Here is a 21,174-nt window from a genome sequence, read left to right on the forward strand (position 1 = left end):
CCGCCCACAATAAAACCTCACAAGGGTCTATAATGTGGGAGATAACTAACTTGAGGAACTATCTTGTCTTGTGGATGTTCCACAACTTTATATACAACTATCAAAGTAAACAAACTTGTCATTCATTAAAAATGCAGTCACTGGCAACATGTAAAGAAATAAACCATCTCAGGACACGATGCTGTTTGGAATTAAGCAACTTCAGGATATTAAATGTGACACCACTTTACATTAAGACATTTATACAGAAATTGAGATAACAGAGAAAAATAATAATAATAATATTAATAATAATAATAAATCACTGCTGTGTTTAAAAAATAAATAAATAAAAGGGAAAAGGTGTGGCCTATGTGTCTGTCAATCCTAGCTGAAAATCTTTGTGTGGACTTGCAATAAAAACATTCCCCCGCTGCTGTATTCATCAGGACTCTGGCATACATTAATTATTAAGAGGAGTTATTAATTATACGCCTTCTCACCTTCTCCACAGGTAGGAGGGTTTGCAGAAGGCGAATGGTGAAGACAGAAGTTCCTGTGTAGGACATGCGGTGGTGAATCAGCGTTGAGTCAGGCTCTGGCGATGCCATGTGACCGTGATGGCACATGATTTCTCCCAGTTTTTCCATACACACCCGCAGCTTCTCTCTCTGTAGGGGGGGATGAGTGAGGGAGAGAAAAAAAAAAAGAACTCGGTTGCTAAGCGTCTTTATTCGGTTCAGGTCGATGGTGAAAGGAAACCAGCAGGGGGCAGCAACACATTTCAAAGTGAGTTTTAGTGGCTGCGAGAACTGTTTTGCAATAGCACATTAAAAATAAATGAAGGAGAAGGTTCGAGCCTTGCAGAAAAATCTATTCAGCACTATTTTGAGTGTACTGTCAACTAAGAGGTGCAAGATATAAAAAAAAATCTTTCTAAATAGAGCTTAAATATTACTTCTTCGAAAGAATAATTGAAACAAATCAAAGATCTAGATATTATCTGTAATTCGCTCTTGTAAAAATTTGAAACACTTGCCAGTTCGTTCGCAGTGAGGCTGCATTCTTCCCACAGCTCATGCGGTGACACGATGACCCTTAGCAACGCGAGGATGTCCGACAGCAGCTCCAACGCCTTCTGGAAAACCTTCATCTTCTCTGAGACGTCCACAAGGAGACACAAGAGAGCAGGATGAGTAGTCAAAGAGGAGAAGAAACCTATCTGGACTGAAGTTTGAGGACTCTCACTTCTCCTGAGGAGCTTAAAAAGGAACAAGAAACATCTGGAGGCTCTCAGAGCAAAGTGAGAGACGACTCTCACCTGTCCTGAGGAGAGGAAGTGTGTGCTGTAGGGTTTCCATGCAAAATCTGGCCATGTTCCACTGCTGCACCCGGAGCTCCGGCGGATCCTCGCCCTCCGGCTCCAGATTTGGCCCGGGGGGAAATTCTCTCTGAGAGCTGCTGCTGCTGCTGCTGTGCACATGGAGTCAAAGAGAATCTGTAATCAGCTTCCACAGGCACCGTGTTAAAGAATCACAGCCGGATTCGGTATTATTTTTTGTAAACAAAACAAAGCTGAAGCTGTAACAAATTATTTCACTTTGCTTTATACAAAAGACTTTTTTGCTAAGAGAAGCTATTGACACTCTTTGATACTTGATTTCCTGGTGACTGTAAAATTTTCCTTCCATCTAAATTGTACACAGCTGGATTAATATTTTGAGACCTATAATAATCAGTATAGATCTTTGTTCCCAAGAGCTCCGCCCCTTTTAATAGAAGACGTTATTGCAACCTCTAATTCTATTGCCGGTTCAACCCGGAGAAATGATCGCGCATTTAAAAGAAACCTGGTGGAGGCGGCGTCTCCGTCCTGTCCGTCCCCTCGGACACGTGTACCAGGACGTCCTAGAACGGAAGGGCGGGGGGACAAATCTTCCGGGCTCGAAACCCCTGACCTCTGGGTCCCTCTGACCTCCTGAGGATACGATGCCGAGGAGTTCTGAGAAAGTGGATCTATAAAAAACAGAGAGATGAATTCTGTTCCATTCTCTAAAGATCCTTTGGTGAAGGATTGATTTCAGTTTGAGAAATCGACACATCATAATAGTTTAAGTAAACCTACGCTACATTCTTAGCAACTACAACAGCTCCCTATCATAAGTATCACTGACAATATATTTCATAGCAGTCAGGCAATAAGAAATGCACTAATAATTGAGAAAAGTGTTGCAGAGATGTGGAGAGATGTGTGTTATGTCGGGTGTGCTGTACCGTGCTTGGCTGAGCAGAAGCTGGGATCTCTGTGGAAGCGCAGCCGACTTTTCAGGTTTCCACAGAGCTGCTGAAGGCAGGCCAGAGCGTGGAGAGCCAGTGAGCTGGAATTGTTCTCTGGGCTCATACTGAGAAGCTTCACCAGATTCTAGGGAGAAGAAAATGGAAAAAAATAAATACATAAAAAATAACATATACACATATATATATATATGTCTTGTAGTAAATAAACCAAGTAGATGAATATTCCTGCAGTTCGTAGCACTCATACCTGTGCTATAGTTTCCTATAGCATTCAGCCAGCCTCTCAAACTGTGTGGAGGTGTGGTTACTGTGCCTGTCTGTGAGAGTGGAGGTGTGGTTACTGTGCCTGTCTGTGAGAGTGGAGGTGTGGTTACTGTGCCTGTCTGTGAGAGTGGAGGTGTGGTTACTGTGCCTGTCTGTGAGAGTGGAGGTGTGGCTACTGTGCCTGTCTGTGAGAGTGGAGGTGTGGCTACTGTGCCTGTCTGTGAGAGTGGAGGTGTGGTTACTGTGCCTGTCTGTGAGAGTGGAGGTGTGGTTACTGTGCCTGTCTGTGAGAGTGGAGGTGTGGTTACTGTGCCTGTCTGTGAGAGTGGAGGTGTGGTTACTGTGCCTGTCTGTGAGAGTAAGTCTGTGTGACTGTCTGTGAGAGTGGAGGTGTGGCAACTGTGCCTGTCAGTTATTGTGGAGGTGTGGCTACTGTGCTTGTCAGTCACTGTGGAGGTGTAGCTTCTGAGCCTGTCAGTCACTGTGGAGGTGTAGCTTCTGAGCCTGTCAGTCAGAGTGGAGGTGTGGCTTCTGTGCCTGTCATTTACTGTGGAGGTGTGGCTTCTGTGCCGGTCAGTCACTGTGGAAGTGTGGCTTCTGTGCTTGTCAGTTATTGTGGAGGTGTGGCTTCTGAGCCTGTCAGTCACTGTGGAGGTGTGGCTAGTGTGTCTGTTGATCACTGTGGAGGTGTGGCTTCTGAGCCTGTCGGTCACTGTGGAGGTGTGGCTTCTGAGCCTGTCAGTCACTGTGGAAGTTTGGCTACTGTGCATGTCAATCAGAGTGGAGGTGTGGCTTCTGTGCCTGTCATTTACTGTGGAGGTGTGGCTTCTGTGCCTGTTATTTACTGTGGAGATGTGGCTACTGTGCCTGTCTCTGAGAGTGGAGGTGTAGTTACTGTGCCTGTCTCTGAGAGTGGAGGTGTGGCACTGTGCCTTCTCTGTTAAAGAGGAGGTGTGGCAACTGTGCCTGTAAGTCAGACTGGAGGTGTGGCTTTTATGCCTGTCATTCACTGTGGAGGTGTGGCTTCTATGCCTGTCATTCACTGTGGAGGTGTGGCTTCTGAGTCTGCCAGTCAGAGGGTGTGGCTACTATGCCTGTCAGTCAGAGTAGAGGTGTGGCTTTTGAGCCTGTCAGTCAATGTGGAAGTGTGGTGACTGTGCATGTCAATCAGAGTGGAGATGTGGTTTCTGCGCCTGTCATTCACTGTAGAGCTGTGGCTTCTGAGCCTGTCAGTCAGAGTGGAGGTGTGGCTTCTGTGCCTGTCGGTTATTGTGGAGGTGTGACTTCCGAGCCTGTCAGTCACTGTGGAGGTGCGGCTTCTGAGCCTGTCAGTCACAGTGGAGGTGTGGCTTCTAAGCCTGACATTTACTGTGGAGGTGTGGCTTCTGTGCCAGTCGGTCACTGTGTCCTAGAATAGGAGGTGTGGCCTATATGCATGTCAGAATTAGTGACTTCTTTACCAGACAGTAGAGTGAGGAAGGTTCTGCATGCTTCTGTCAATCAAAGTCATGGTCCCTGTGCATGTCAGTCCAGTTATAAAGGCATGGTCTATGAATCAGAAAGTAGTAATGAACTATTTGTGTGTGTTAGGAAGCGTGTTTTTTAGCTATCAGTCTCAGGAGAGAAGGCATGGCCTCAGTTGTCATTTTGTGGTGTGGCTGCTGTACCCCTAAGTCCCATTATATTTTTGAATTTTATTTAAAATCCAATGCATGATAACAACCTACCTGCACTATACTTGGCCGCTGCAGGAATATTTCTACTGGAAAGTCCTGCATGATGACGTCTCGCAGAAGCTCGCAAGTGGTCCGCACCAAGTCCGGATTATCGCTTCTCAAAGAACTGTGCATTAAACAAAGAAGAGGTCAGGCGGTTCAAACACGATCCTAGAACGTTATAATAAGCCTGAGTGGATTCAGTGGACAGTAATGATGAGCACACACCTTTCATTCGATGATAAAATGTGCCTGTCAGTTGCAGTCAAAGACAACCAAGGAAAAACTGAAAACGTCAAGCATCTTACAGAGGTGTTCACTGCAAAGCACAGGGTGGACAAAGAGATTTAATCTAAAATAAGGGCATGTCATTACAGGAAAATAATCATCAGTGGCTTGACATGAATCAGTTTCTGTTACAACCTACAGTATAACATACACTATATTGCCAAAAGTATTCGCTCACCTGCCTTGACTCGCATATGAACTTAAGTGACATCCCATTCCTAATCCATAGGGTTCAATATGACGTTGGTCCACCCTCTGCAGCTATAACAGCTTCAACTCTTCTGGGAAGGCTGTCCACAAGGTTTAGGAGTGTGTTTATGGGAATTTTTGACCATTCTTCCAGAAGCGCATTTGTGAGGTCACACACTGATGTTGGACGAGAAGGTCTGGCTCTCAGTCTCCGCTCTAATTCATCCCAAAGGTGTTCTATCGGGTTGAGGTCAGGACTCTGTGCAGGCCAGTCAAGTTCCTCCACACCAGACTCTGTCATCCATGTCTTTATGGACCTTGCTTTGTGCACTGGTGCACAGTCATGTTGGAAGAGGAAGGGGCCAGCTCCAAACTGTTCCCACAAAGTTGGGAGCATGGAATTGTCCAAAATGTCTTGGTATGCTGAAGCATTCAGAGTTCCTTTCACTGGAACTAAGGGGCCAAGCCCAGCTCCTGAAAAACAACCCCACACCATAATCCCCCCTCCACCAAACTTTACACTTGGCACAATGCAGTCAGACAAGTACCGTTCTCCTGGCAACCGCCAAACCCAGACTCGTCCATCAGATTGCCAGATGGAGAAGCGTGATTCGTCACTCCAGAGAACGCGTCTCCACTGCTCTAGAGTCCAGTGGCGGCGTGCTTTACACCACTGCATCCGACGCTTTGCATTGCACTTGGTGATGTATGGCTTGGATGCAGCTGCTCGGCCATGGAAACCCATTCCATGAAGCTCTCTGCGCACTGTTCTTGAGCTAATCTGAAGCCCACATGAAGTTTGGAGGTCTGTAGCGATTGACTCTGCAGAAAGTTGGCGACCTCTTCGCACTATGCGCCTCAGCATCCGCTGACCCCGCTCCGTCAGTTTACGTGGCCTACCACTTCGTGGCTGAGTTGCTGTCGTTCCCAAACACTTCCACGTTCTTATAATACAGCTGACAGTTGACTGTGGAATATTTAGGAGCGAGGAAATTTCACGACTGGATTTGTTGCACAGGTGGCATCCTATCACAGTTCCACGCTGGAATTCACTGAGCTCCTGAGAGCGACCCATTCTTTCATAAATGTTTGTAAAAACAGTCTGCATGCCTAGGTGCTTGATTTTGAACACCTGATTCTGATTATTTGGATGGGTGAGCGAATACTTTTGGCAATATAGTGTATATAAAACCCCATCATCTCATTTCCCCTTTATAAAGCCCAAAAAATGTTGAAACCTTCAATCCGTCGAAACCTTTGCCAACACTGGAGACTCCTTCCAAAAACGCTAAAGAAGATGTGCTTCTTCAATACGCTATACTAGAAAGTCTCATGAGATGCTTCTTCCCTCAGGCTATCAGGGTCCTCAACATGGACATGTCAATCTTCAAGATCCATTAGAATTCCATCAAGTCTTGTTTACTTCATTGACATTCTGCACACTGCAGTTTTTCTGTTACCACAAGCTGCATGTTCAGCTCAACACTTTCCACTAATGTGTAACGTTGGCACAGTCTGCACTGTTATTACATGCAACATATTCTGATTACTTCTTTCTTTACGCTCCATTTTAAACTTTCTCAAATGTAGTCTATTTTATATGTAGTCTAATGAGAAGCAGACCAGGTTTTCATTTCACTGCAAACTGTATACACAGATCAGGCATAACATTATGACCAATATTGTGTTGGTCCCCCTTTTGCTGCCAAAACAGCCCTGACCCGTCCTGCACTGTGTATTTTGACACCTTTCTATCAGAACTATCATTGACTTCTTCAGCAATTTGAGCAACAGTGGCTCGTCTGTTGGATCGGATCACACGGGCCAGCCTTCACTCCCCACGTACATCAATGAGCCTTGACCGCCCATGACCCTGTCGCCGGTTCACCACTGTTCCTTCCTTGGACCACTTTTGATAGATACTGACCACTGCAGACCGGGAACACCCCACAAGAGCTGCAGTTTTGGAGATGCTCTGATTCAGTCGTCTAGCCATCACAATTTGGCCCTTCGTCAAACTCGCTCAAATCCTTACACTTGCCGATTTTTCCTGCTTCTAACACGTCAACTTTGAGGACAAAATGTTCACTTGCTGCCTAATATATCCCACCCACTAACAGGTGCCATGATGAGGAGATCATCAGTGCAATTCACTTCATCTCTCACTGCTCATAATGTTATACCTATAACCGTATTGGTGACAAATAATATCTTGAATCTACTGTTTAATCACATATTAATTATGATCTTCCTCAATTACTTAAACAATTATAATAAATGTTGGGCATAGATAATGATAGCTAGTTGCCATATTGTGAACGTCTGTGATTACTGATTAGTGCATTCTGAATACATTATACACAAAGTCCTAGGGCTCATAGCGGAACACAATCAGACATGGAGCTAATGCGATACTGCCACTACAACAGCAAGCCTAAAAGAATGATGCTAAATAATGTGAGAGAAGTACGGATTTAAAAAAGAAAAGAAAAAAAAAAAACCTAGGGGTTCATCCACATTTACAGTGAAAGTCACCCAGCATGTAAACATCATCAAAAGAAGCCTCCTGTCTCAGCCTGAAACTGAAGATGTACCACGGCAAATGCCACGGTACAAACACTTCTGAAACTGTGCACAGGAGTAAATAATAGATAAGGTGCAGAAAACAGCAGTGGTGATAGATCTGGCAATCCCAAGTAACTGTGACATCCAAAGGGAGAAAGCTGGAGAAATACCAGCAGCTGAAAGACGAACTGGAGAGAACGTGGAAGGTTAAAATCGAGGATATCTGGGTGCGGATGTGAACGGGAGGGTTTGCTTCAAAACACTTCGGGATTAATATTACGGACCAATTCAGAAGAGTACAGGAGTGCAAGGATCTGCAAAAAATACTGCACCTTTAAAGAGCGAATAAAACAAAAGCATCATCGCAGAGCGTACCGATCAAAAGTAACGATCTGTTTCGAGGTCATTTGTTCATTCGTATGCAGTAAACACTTTTTCCTGGTCGGGATCGTGGTGGATCAGGACTCACCTGGGAATGCGGGGCATGAGGGAGGAATAGAATAGGAGGAAACCGGAGAACCTGAGAGAAAACCTGCATAGACAGGGCGAGTGCATTTAGATGGAGCTGTAATGTGTGTGTGTGTGTTGGGGGGGTTAGCTTGGGTTCACCTTAAATGTGTGACTAGAATAATGAATTTAGGGCAGGGCTTATTGCATATCTGACACACTGTCATACATGATTCTACATTTAACCTGATATACAGTAGTTCTTTTGAAGGTATGGATTTATATAAACTATTCACTCTGTAAAGTCCTCAAAGACAAGCCCTCTAACAACAACACGACTGGAAAACCTTCCTCAAAAAAATATTTTTCAGTTAAGGGCATTTTTTTCGTTATATAAAAAGGATGTGAATGTCAGAAGAGCTAATGTTGCTCAAATTGCTGGAGAAGGTTTGATAAAAAGGTGTCAGACTACACAGTGCACCGCAGTTTGTTGCGTATGAGGCTGCATAGCCGCAGACCAGTCAGGGTGCCCATGCTGACCCCTGTGCACTGCTGAAAGCACCAACAATGGGCACAAAGAAGGTGGTGATGAATAACGTTTTCTTTTACATCACCTGGATTGCTTACCTAAGGGAACAAATGGCACCAGGATGCACTATGGGAAGAAGGCAAGCCGGTGGAGACAGTGTCATGCTTTGGGCAATGTCCTGCTGGGAAACCTTGGGTTCTGTCATCCATGTGGATGTTACTTTGACACATACCACCTACCTAAGCACTGCTTAACCTTTCATGGAAACGGTATTCCCTGATGGCTGTGGCCTCTTTCAGCAGGATAATGCGCTGCGCCACAAAGCAAAAATAGTTCAGGAATGGTTTGATGAGCACAACAACGAGTATGAAGTATTGACTTGGCCTCCAAATTCCCCAGATCTCAATCCAATCAAGCATCTGTGGGATGTGCTGGACAAACAAGTCTGATCCATGGAGGCCCCACCTCGCAACTTACAGGACTTAAAGGATCTGCTGCTTAAAACATCTTGGTGCTAGATACCACAGCACACCTAGTGGAGTCCATGCCTCAATGGGTCAGGGCTGTTTTGGCAGCAAAAGGGGGACCAACACAATTTTAGGCAGGTGGTCATAAAGATGCGGGTGCTGGCTCTGATAGAATGGTGTCAGAATACACAGTGCATCGCAGTTTGTTGCGTATGGGGCTGCATAGTCGCAGACCAGTCAGGGTGCAGGGACTCAAAGGATCTGCTGCTAACATCTTGGTGCTAGATACCACAGCACACCTAGTGGAGTCCATGCCTCAATGGGTCAGGGCTGTTTTGGCAGGAAACACAATATTAGGCAGGTGGTCATAATGTTATGGCTTATCAGTGTAATTCCCAATCTGGCTGTGAAGTAAAATGTCACTTTTCCCTGCACATCTACTTTACCCAGTGTTCTGACTTCTCATCCCTCTGTACTCTATCTATTGATCTCCTGACCTACGCCTGTCTTTGCCCTTGACCTTGTCTTATGATTTGGATTTGTTTGCACTGACTCTCCTTTTGTAAATCGATCTTTTCCTTTCAGTTTCAGTGCTTTTAAACGGCTGATTAATGGCGTGATATTTGCGAAAAAAGTCCATTATTTGCTGAATTTTAGAAATGTTTTGATGGGAAACCTTACCATGGTACAAATGCTGGTGCTGTTGTATTTGGATGCGGATTGTGGAAATAGCCGGGAGTGAAGAATGATTAGAAACTGGCCAGTTGTCAAATCAGTGGTCTGGATATTCTGTTTGTTCTACGTTTGGGTCCAGGAAGCAAAATTCAGCAACATTTCCGTTACATCATTTCATTTATTCATATTAAGTGAATGGAAATTTAGTGCACTATAGTGTGATGCCAGGCCACTAATCCCAGATCAGTTCCACACCACAGACCTGCACATTTACGAGGAGGATTGCGGACTCGAGCCTGCAAAGGCTGACTGACAGTAATATCGATAAATCTCTCCGACTGGAAATCAAGGAAAGGAAGAATAAAAACCCTGCACACCATCAGGACAGAGACACTCTGTTTGCTTTTATGCCTTGTGCCAACTCTGTTCTCTCCTGAATTCCCTGCAGACTCGCCCAAGGAAGTGTGCCCGAGGCCTACCTGTCTTGCGCTGAACCCTGAATGCCGCCGCATGCTTTGAGCAAACTGCACTGAAGACCGCGAGTGAAATTCGCCACCTGTCACTGACATGCTCGTGAAGCCACCCCTCACGTCCTAAAGCTCCTCCGGGGTTTTTACTTTGTCGCACAAGAAAGGCCACTTATTCTGATTTAAATGAGTTTTGTCTGGACGATTCAAGCTGCACTCACAAGAATAACAAAAGGTCATCAATGCTACTGGCACACCACAGTCATTAAAACCACCAGATCTCTAAGAGACACACCGATGGGTCCGAAACAACTAACAGTAATTACCAGAAAACCAATGAAAGAAATCACTATATAACTATAGAGCTACAAGGTACAAGCGAGGCCTTTATGGTAGGAGGATCTAATAAAATAGAGAATGAATACTGATATAAAGAATAAAGAACTTGGAATAATGAAATTAATAATTTGCCTATAGCAGGAAATTAGTATTTTGTTCCTTTAATACCACAGCAATTTAATACATTTAAAATAAATTCTTTTTTAAGGCATGATTTGTATACATTAAGAGTTGCACTTCATGTTGTAGAACATTCATGACACAATTTAGTTCGATAATTTATCAAATATCATCAATACGAGTCAGTATGAGGCGTTTCGAAGGGTGCGTACCTGATACGCTGGGTGGTGATGCAGCATCTGTTTGGCTCGGCGCATTTTGCTGGAAATATCCTCTAACTGACATCTCCTCCGCTGAGAATATTAAAAAACAGCTTCAGTGAGGAGCCATAAATCAATTTTATACTGGCGTGGTGAATGAGAGATGCCGCTGGTACTCTTTGTTAGGGTGGTGCTCTTGGAGGACGTTCTTTTATGCCGTGCTGCAAATCAACGGAATGTCACACGCCGCCTCGTGCATTAAAAAAGCTTACCTGGTTGAAAAGAGGAGCTCGGTTGCTGGTCTGGGGAAGTGCCCAGTGGGTAAATATGAAGATGGAAGAGCTGGTCGAGGATCGTCTCGGTGATATTTCGAAGCTGGGGGTCAACGTTGGATGAGAGCTGTGTTAGAAAGTCCACTCCTCCTACATCTCTTAACATGAAAGCACCGGTTGGATGCTTTAACGTGCAAGAGAAAAGACATGAATTAAAAAACTGAGCATCTGTGTTTATCGGTCAAGATTTAATTATTATTACACAAAACTGACCGGACTTAGAATTCATGTACACAAGAAGCATGTGATTTATTTTTGAACTGCAGAAAGTCACAGGGAAGATGATGGAAAATATTTTCCAATGTGTGCATGATATTAAATATTTTACAGTAACAATCTGACCTGAAAGTCCGTACAGTTTCTTTCTGGGCGTGGCCTAATATTCTAATAAGCCTGCTTGATTGACAGCCTCCCAACCTTGCACAAAAGTCAGGTTGTAGTGTTTCATCAGTAAATGAATCAGTGTTTAAGTGAGAACCATTATCATTCTCATTCGTTATTGGTGTATGTGTAAAATATGTGCCGGCTTTGGCAGGGTTTTCCTGGTTTTTTTAAGAATACATTAGTGTGGACTGTGAAGTTGCATGTCACTGGTTCGACTTATTCAAAGAACGTTTTACTGAACAAGCTTTCTGAATGACAGCGATAGTGATTCAGTACAAACTGGGGCATGTGGTTCATTAGGAACTGAAGGAGCTAGGTACTTGAGGGTCGTGAATGAAATGTCATGTCATTCATTCAGTTCGAATGCGTGTCTTACTGGTACAGCAAGAGGAGAAGGGGGCGGAGCCAGGCTCTGAAGAGAAAGTAGCACTAATAAGGTGCTTTATATCTCAATTTATGGATATGTAATAAGCGATGATCTTGCACAAAAATAAAAGAAGCCTGCTGAAAGTTGATTACTGCAAATATTGTGCTTTTGGTTATCGAACAAAATATAGGATAATAAAATAGAGCTGCTGTTGTCAATTAGGGTGAAAACCGTTTCAGTAACATTAAACACCATCTTTCAAGTCTCAGTATATGTGAGCCACTGGGATGAATGGAAATAACTTCCACAACACTCAGGGAGAACAACACAAGCAGGACTGCTCAAACATGCACCTAAACAGCCTTAAACCAACATTTTCTTATTGGAAATAATGTTTAAATGCTTTTGTTCCACTAAGTCAGAGTCACCTGACACTATCAGGGAGAGTGTAGACGTATCCGTTTTAATTGCTGAACTCTTACACTTATGCAGTGTCACAAAAGCAAAAAAATCACTGATAAAGTGACGCATCAGTTAGAATAAGCATTTTTATTGGAATACTTTCGACCTCGATTCCTTCCGTCCTTATTTCCTTTCATTGCATCATTTCATTTCTTTCTTCTGAGGGTGGAGCTATGAAGTAAGAAAGGAAAGCAAGGAACGGCAACAATGAGGTTCATTCAGAGAAATGTGAAGCATTCAAAGCAATGTGGCAGGGACATCTGTGTGACTTGTAAGGCGAAGTCAAAATCTAAGCTTAGACTGAAGAATAGCTCTGCCCACTTTCACTGATTCTGCTGGAGCTGCTGTACGCTACCAAATACACACTGGCAGATTTTAGGAGCAGTTTGTAGTGTAGTTTGTGTGGTAATTTGTGCTACAGTACCGTAGCGAGTGTGTTAATGAGCTGTAGCACTTCCTCCTGCAGCGGGACTTCAGGGAAGTTAAACCAGTGCAGCAGGTTGATGAAGAGCTGTCGCTCCTGAACAAGATCAGCGGGGGAGACGAGACTGAGCTGAAGCTTAGAGACAATGTTCCTCAGGGAGCGAACTCGGATCTCCACTAACGAGTGAGCTGGGGAAAGAAAAACAATAATAACAACAGCAACAAAAATCCACTGAGCATGCCCTGGAGGAAGATCACCTAACATGACGTCCATCTTGTTACACAGGCATTTCACACTCATCCATGGACTGTCCTTAAAAGAAACCTTCACTCTGAATCACACTGAATGTGTTCATATTGAAATGTGTGTGATGTGCTTAGCGACTCTGGTGCTGTTCTTTTCTCTCACTATTTTCCGGCATCACACTCCAACAAAGAAATAGTGGAGGAAGCCAAAAAAACACTGCACTCTGTGTTGCGGAATGCAACGCAGCTTCAACATCAGAGCAGCGCTGATTTACAGCAGGGATTCGATTCCCTCGCTCTATCAGATCTACGAGATGATGAGCATGATGGCACTGACGGCGCTTTCCATTTTGGAGGCTGACTGCTTGAGCAAAGTGTACATACGAGGAGACTAAAGGACTAAAGCACTGCCGCATCATTCTTTTACACAGAGTTACACAATGGTTAAACAGCAGTGAATAAAATGTAGTGAAATTATACTATCAGGCTGAATAGAGAAGCTTGAACAAATTCAATGAACCAGAATCATTAAACACCTCACAAACACTTCAATATAAAACATTAAATATGAACCTTTTCTTGAAGGCTAATTTGAAATGCACAAGTAATAGACTAGGCACATGGAAATGTGGGCGTGGCTAATTACCATATTCATGATATGGCTCCAAAAGGACGCCCCTGGGATTTTTTTTTCTTTAGACTTTAAAAAGCACAATAAGCAATACATTATTCTAAATCAATTTTAACGTATTAAAATGACATATCTGATATCTCTATATAAATAAAAATTAATTACTATTATTATTATTAGTTTTCCGCTGAACAACATAGAGCTGATAGCTAACGGTAAGAAATCACCATGGCAACACCAAACGACCTCAAAGCTCCGAGCATAACGAGTGAGATCATGGCAATATACAATGAGTGCATATTATATCTGGATTTTTATGTGTAATTATTAAGTTAGATATCATTATAAAAATAGATAATTAAAGCGTAAAGGAAGCTAACAGCTTGCTATGGACACTGACTCTTCATTAAAGTTTTCATATCAACCAGTTTAAAGTGCAGCACACGTGCTTTGTTGTTAGCAAAACAACAGACTTTGCAGGTGTACACGCTTTATTTATTAAATCGTTTTATTTATTTTTTTTTTTTTTTGGTAATCCGGATCATTTTCATCAAAAGGAAACTGTCAAACATGCACGGCTAAAGTCGGCTAGCTTAGTTGTTGACGTTAGCTAGTACGCAGACATCGACTCACCGAGCTTTTTAATCAGAGAGGACACTTCCATGGCGCGATTTTTAACGTTAACGTTAACTATCTAAACATTTACAAACTCATCGAAGCTGCTGACCGGTCCGGTTTAACGTCCTCTCACTCGGACGCGGCTTTGTTTTTAACCACGGCGCCAGTTTCAATTACTTCCGGTTGGGTGACAAACTGTAGAGCCTGGTTACATTACACGACATAGTAATGGTCCCTACACCCTAATTAGTGCACTAGGCGATAGTTCTGGATTTGGGCAGTGACCGCTCTGGGATGGATTGAGGGCTGGTACACCACGAGTGGGCAGAGAGGGCGATAATGTTTAGATAAAGTTTAGATCTTTAACCCTTTCACACCATCCTTTTCCTAAGGACTTCTTCTAAAATAAATAAATGAATTCATTAGTTAAGCAGTAGTACTAGTGGTAGTAAATAACAACAACAACAACAATGACAACAATAATAATAATGATAGTTTTTTTTTTTTTCAGCTCGGAAAACTTCTGTTGCAAAAGTATTGACACCCCTAACATGATTCAGATGAATGCAAATAAAACTATAGCCCTTAAAAAATGATTTTAATTTATTTCTGTATTACTTACACTAAAATAACTATATATTACGTCTGTAATATATCCTCCCTCATCCACCCCAACCCTTTCCATTCCATTATTTTTGCATTTAAAAAACCTGACTTCTTCTTCTTCTTCTTCCTCTTCTTCTTCCTCTTTCTTCTTTTCCCTTCAGGGGTCGCCACAGCGAATCATCTCTCTCCACCTATCCCTATCTTCTGCATCCTCAACACTTGCACCAACTTGCATCCATATACCTCCTCTTTGGCCTTCCTCTTTTCCTCCTGCCTGGCAGCTCCATGTCCAACATTCTCCTACCAATATACTCACTCTCCCTCCTCTGAACATGTCCAAACCATCTTAATCTGTCCCCCTAAACGTCCAACATGAGCTGTCCCTCTGATGTACTCGTTCCTAATCCTGTCCAACCTTGTCACTCCCAAAGAGAACCTCTACCTCTTCAGCTCTGCTACCTCCAGCTCTGACTCCTGTCTCTTCCTCAGTGACACTTCCTCTCAACCATACATCATGGCCGGTCTCACCACTGTCTTGTACACCTTCCCCTTGATTCTCGCCAATATTTTTCTATCACAATTTTAAAAAAAAAAACCTGACTAAACAGCATTTAATAAACAATTGATGAAGCTGGACACTTGTACGACATCTTAAATCTCCGGCCTTTAATTTTAATTTCAAAGAAATAATAATAAAAAGATTGATGAGCTTGTTTGGTTTAGTTTACCCCTAAGTGTTAATTCATACAACATTTAGAGTTCCATCACTATTCATGGTTGAATTCTTAAGATTCATGTCTTAGGTAAGGTTAGTTTGTGATTAGTACGTGCCTTAATACATCATTACTTCATATTGAAGTAAGATTTTGCATGTATTGTTATTTGACTTGTGTTGCTACACACGCCTGATAATAAGAAAATCTAGTGTCTCGCAGGTTTTCCTTTTCATATGCTCTTTTAAAACCAAGCAACACACCCGTGGCATTTGCACTGTACATCTATCAGTGATTAAAAATGGCAGCAACAACATCAATCTCTGATGCTTTGCACATAGGGATTTGTCTTGACTGGAGATCAATACTGGCATATCCTAGCAGATCTAAGAGGCTTTTTTTTCCAGACACTGATACTGTAGTCATTTCTACTGAAATAAAAGACAGATGGTGTGGATAGTGCTTGTCCTACATCAGTCAATATAGCCAGATGTGTGTCAGGTGTTGGCCCGGTTGGTAGAGAAGGATTATTTGGTGACATTTTAGACCTAATATAGTGAAATGTCAGTTTGTAGGAGTTATTGTGCAGAGAACTCTTCTGCCATTTTAAAAGGAGATGTTTAGTATATAGCCCTTTATAGCTAAGGCTGTATTTCTTTGTGCATGTGAAGTTCAGATGGTTGATTATTTTCTTTTCTCTCCTGATTATTTGCTCTCTTGAGAACATTGATAGCACAGTAATGGCATTACGTCCACATAACACTTGCTGTTATTCACAATTAAGTGTAGTTACTTTGTAATCTGGCTATGTAAATGTCTCTCTACATGCTTTATTAAATCCTTACTGTTCTTTGCTTCTTGAAGGGAAACTCCAGCCTGTAGTTTATGAGTGAATGCAGCAGTGAAGGAGGACTGATGCTGGGTCACAGCTTCTGGATCTCTGCTTCAATCTTGAACTCGGATTTCCGCCTTCTCCTCAGGTCCTTTTGGATTTCCTCCTGTTTCTCAGGTTTCCTCATGCTTCCCAAAAACATGACTAATGTAAATAAGTATGAAAATGTATGTATGGGTGTCTCCTCCAGGGTGTATTCCCACCACATGCCCAGTTTTCCACACTCTTTCTTTTGGTTCTTTATAGATCCCTAGGGTTCTGTACACTCTTAAAAATAAAGGTGTTGGAAGATCCAAAAAGGGATTGCCATAAAAGAACCATTTTTGGTTCCCCAAAGAAGCTTTTTGCTCAAATTAACCCTTGTAATTATAAAATGATCTTTATGGTGCTAAGTAAAAATGGGTTACCTAAAGAACCTTTTAGTAAATGGTTCTTATTTTTATTTATTTATTTTTAATTTATTTAACTGTAGCGGTTTTATATATATATATATATATATATTTTATTTATTTATTTATTTATTTATTTATTTATTTATTTATTTATTTATTTATCTTAAATAAAATGGTTCCCCCTTTTTTGGCACCTTAAAGAACATTTTAATATTCTAAAAAAAAAAGTTTTTCCACTACAATGAACCTTTCGTGCAAAGAAAACGTTCCATAGCTTCTTACGTAACCGTTCTTAACATCATATACCTACAGACAAAGCATCATTGTAAAACCTTTATTTTTAAGAGTGTAAGAGTGGCCAATAGAACCTTTTCCCAAAAAATGGTTCTATATAGAATCCTTAAAGAGCAACAAACCTTTTATATTACAGCGGTTCTATAATTCAAAGAATGTGGAAGGTGAAATCAGTGCCATTATTATTATTTTTTGGGGGGAATTTTACCTCTATGTAGAGAAAACTGGAAGACGTTTTGAAATGATGTGTTTATGAATGACATCTTTTAGAAAAGGTCAAATAGTCAATGAAACTGAAATGATGGGAACATAAATAAGTGGGAAGGGTTTTTGCTCTTATGAATATGAGACACATTTTTCATTACATAATGTTTTCCTGTATTTTCTGGTCTAAATAGCTATAATAATGTAATATAAAGAACCATTTAATAAGGATTTAATAAACCCTTCAAATTGATTGTATTTAAAGAAACAAACCCATACTAGGATTCCATATACAGTATGAAGTGAGTTATAGACCATTTTAGTTTCTATACAGAACCATTCCTTTTAAGAGTGCTGTGTTCCCAACCCTGACCTGGATTAATTGCTTAATAAGGTTAAATGAGTAAATTATGATTATTATTTGTGACCTGTTACTCAATCGCTTCTGTACTGGAATAAATAATCAGCTTTGGCAAGACTGTCTCATGTCTGTCTGATCTTAAGACTTTTATTATTCACATAGCATCATTTCAATTCTTTCATATTTTCAGTTCAATTCCATTGAAATACTCAATTACAAAATATTGTACTTAGAGTGATATTTATTAATAATGAGCAAGAGACGTCAAGAGGAAGAAACATTGCAAAAAAGCAGCCTCTAAAGGGAAACTATCCTCATCTGGGTGACACTGGATAGTGCTATTATAAATAATTTCCCTTCTATAGCAGCACACCATATAGTCAAGTGTAATTGGGTAACCAGGAGTTTATGAGCATCGACGTAATTTCTGAATTCATTACAGTTTTAACATGAAATTATTAAATGTTCAATCATCTCTATAGACAGAATTCAACTGGCCTTAGACTTACAATATAAGAGAGTTTGAACTCTGCAGGTTTTCTGTTTTTTTTTCTCAGCACAGAAAAACATGTCCAAAGCCCCGGTCACGGTAATCACACACATGTCACAGATGTGCTGTTTAAAGATTAGTCTGAAACTTGCTCGTGTTCCAGTTTGAGTCTGCCGCCAATCTAACACGGTGTGTGTGAGCAGGTTTAAGTCCATTCGTTGTTCTTTATTCTCTGTCCAAAAGCCTGTGCTGGTAATCAGTCTTGATCTGAGATCACTCATTCACATCACTTGGACAGTGCCTGTGTGTCCTCGCGTCCCTGTGACTCATCGTTTTCCTCTTCGTGCTGAAAATCATTGCAGAAATCAGTGCATTTCTCTCAGTGAGACGCCCTTTCTCAGTGAGACGTCTCCTCGGACAGCAGTGTGTCTTGGCAAAATGGCCCTGAGACCATCAGAGTTATTTCTGTGTTCATTTTTTACTCGCTGGTTTCCTGTCCGCTTGTCGTCCTGCACTGTCAGAAAACCTACCAGCTTGATGGACCTGTCTACCTTGTTGTCTGGTCTATACAGCCTTCCTGATTCGAAAGAATGCCCTGTGATTAAGCGTTATTGGGCGGAACCTTTGAGGTAACTGATCGGCCAATTATACATTCATCTCCAGAATTATCAGCACCTTCATGCAATGCGCTTAAATACTGTATATATGAGAATAAGTGCAACTCTTACAGTTGAATATTTGGTGGAAGTTTCCCTGGAGGGAATGAACTGTAGACGGGCGCACTGAGCTTCTTCCTGTGATGTCTTACGAGCTTTGAAACTCTTGTTGAAGCTCCTTATTTCTTAAGTTTGCATATGGAGAGAAATGTGACAGAGATGCAAAACAATATGATGCTATTTCGAGTATTTCTGTGTTAATACAGAATTCTCTAGAGTCATTATCTTCTGAAAAGATCCATCTACAGTGGTGTATGTGCCATCTCCTGGTAGACGCAACCAGGCTTTGAGCTGATGATGATGTCATCAATCTTCACAAGAGGTTTACAATGGCTTTAGGGCATTCTTCTTGTATACAGCCCACTTTCTGCACCAAGCATGGCGATGGTGTGCATGACTGACATTTCTCATTGTCTGATCTAACACCTGAATCGTGTTAGACGCGTGTCACGGTGTACCCATCTGGTCACTGGGGTTATTCTGGCCAAGTTCACACCAGTGGACTTGATTTACACTTTCTCCTCTCTCAGCAGCTATGGTGTTAAGGTGGGTACTTCAGAAATGGACACATATTGGTTCTCATCTTGGGTAACTGAGGTTTATTGGTGGCAGTTTTAGTCTCTAAAGGTCTGGGCAATTATCCTGCTAGGGGACACTGGTGGTTTTAAATAGGGATAGCAGAAGAAGTAGAACTCTCATCTAAGTCCATGTATGTCGATACATCCATTTCCTGCACTGTTTATCCTACATAGGGTTACAGAGAACCTGGAGCTTATCCCAGGGAATTAGGGAACATGGTGGAGGACACCCTGGGCAGGGTGCCAACCGATTGCAGGGCACAATCGCACACACACCAACATACTATGGACAATGTAGAAATGAAAATAAGCCTGGGTAGGAAAATGGAGTACCCAGAGAAAACCTTGAAGCACGGGGACACAGCAAAGTCAAAGCATCCAAGGCCAGGGCCGGAATCCAACCCCCAACCCTGGAGGAGCAAGGAAATTTTATAGCGTGTGGAACATCATAATTTAAGGACAAAATCTATTAGTGTGGCTCAGGTATAAGTTCCAAACCTGAAACAGTGCAGGTTTCCTTTCGTCTATGTGCAAAAATGAATAATAATAGCTTGTCTATACAAAAAAGGCCAAAACTAGGACTTTTATCCCAGCAGGTTCATGTTCAGCCACCATTTGATACTGTAGTTGCATATTAGTATATAGAAATTGTGTGGATTAGTAGCTATCATGAGGAAACCATAGGAAACTGATTAGGAATATCAGAATAAATGTATTAATATGAAGAATCCAAACATTTTAAAACCAGAATTAGCATTCTATATTCAGGTCTTACAGCAGCCGACTCATTTGCTTCAGTACGGCTTGATAGGACTCCATCTGCTGCAGGTGTAATTAATGCAAAGTCTGTTAGACACCTTAAGGGCCCTAAAGAGGCTACAGGGGCTCGAAGGAGTGATGCAGTCTCATTTTGCTCTCCCTTCATATTTCCTGTATCTGATTAAAGGCACCAAGATCAAGTTCTTTGTTGATATATGCACAGAAAAATGCAGTTTAATGACATCCGTAGTTCGCAATTTCATCTTTCATGAATAATAAAAGAAACTGCCACGTCGCTTTCTACATTGGTGTGTAGTGTCCGTGGACAAAATAGGAGGATTGGAGGAGTTTACTAACATTTTTGAACAAGCAATATGTTTATTTTTGGAGTATATAGGCATATACATCATACTTCATATTAGCTTGGAGCTTGTTTTTGGTCTTTTTGGTGTTATTGTAGGAGTCTTCCAACAATTACTGTATATTTCATGTCAGATAAAAGTGACTGCCAAATCGATAAATACAAATGAAAATGTATTTTGATCTACGAATATGAAACAGCGATGAATATTCCAATTCCTGGGCTCAGGGAAAGGAAGAACCAAAGGTCAGAACCTTACAATTTCTGTCTGACGTGCCAATAATACACATTTTCTGCTCTAAGGATTTGAGTTTTCTTGAATTCATGCAGAGACCTCTGATTACCTTGCCATTGGGGCAAACTGTCACTTTGAGCCACTAAATCAGTGTGAGTGATGCTCTGGACATGCCGAACAAATCATGTCGCCCTCCTTCGGCTTACTCTTGAGGTAGGACAAATAATCCCGTGTGGATGGGGTTTTTTTCTTTATTTTTTTAATATATCAGTGTAACGCTTAAAAAAAGATTACATGTATGGAGGACATTGCTTCACCATCAGTTTGAATTGCAATAATATATGAATGTATAATGCTAAACGGTTTCTGTATATGAATGTAATCCTTTAGTAAATATTACAGAAAAACGTGTGCAGAGGCTAAAGGATTTCACATAGAGAGATTTATGATTAAAGATGATGATTGAAGACTTGTATGATGACGACAAGGAAATCTACATCTGCTCCATAGGTTTCTCCAGTGGTGTGCCACAAAGCTCAGTGCTTGGTCCTCTTTAATTCAATTCAAT

General features: G+C 41.7%; 1 protein-coding gene across 3 annotated transcripts in view; it reads right to left on the reverse strand.

The window, feature by feature from the left end:
• rttn (rotatin) overlaps positions 1-14,191 on the reverse strand; it is a 74,149-nt gene extending 59,958 nt beyond the window's left edge. For 2 of the 3 annotated variants that reach the window (XM_058376606.1, XM_058376607.1), the window contains exons 1-11: positions 14,021-14,191; positions 12,512-12,699; positions 10,815-10,998; positions 10,555-10,635; positions 4,485-4,575; positions 4,269-4,383; positions 2,254-2,401; positions 1,830-1,995; positions 1,301-1,452; positions 1,019-1,137; positions 483-650 (exon numbers count right to left, since the gene is read on the reverse strand). In XM_058376606.1, coding sequence (XP_058232589.1) covers positions 483-650; positions 1,019-1,137; positions 1,301-1,452; positions 1,830-1,995; positions 2,254-2,401; positions 4,269-4,383; positions 4,485-4,575; positions 10,555-10,635; positions 10,815-10,998; positions 12,512-12,699; positions 14,021-14,051 — 1,443 coding nt within the window. In that variant the 5' untranslated portion in view covers positions 14,052-14,191. The remainder of the gene's footprint in view (positions 1-482; positions 651-1,018; positions 1,138-1,300; positions 1,453-1,829; positions 1,996-2,253; positions 2,402-4,268; positions 4,384-4,484; positions 4,576-10,554; positions 10,636-10,814; positions 10,999-12,511; positions 12,700-14,020) is intronic. The other variant, XM_058376608.1, reaches the window with a different exon arrangement.
• Between the last annotated feature and the right edge of the window lie 6,983 nt (positions 14,192-21,174).

This window comes from Hemibagrus wyckioides, linkage group LG23, assembly GCF_019097595.1.
Source record: "Hemibagrus wyckioides isolate EC202008001 linkage group LG23, SWU_Hwy_1.0, whole genome shotgun sequence".
NCBI lineage: Eukaryota > Metazoa > Chordata > Actinopteri > Siluriformes > Bagridae > Hemibagrus > Hemibagrus wyckioides.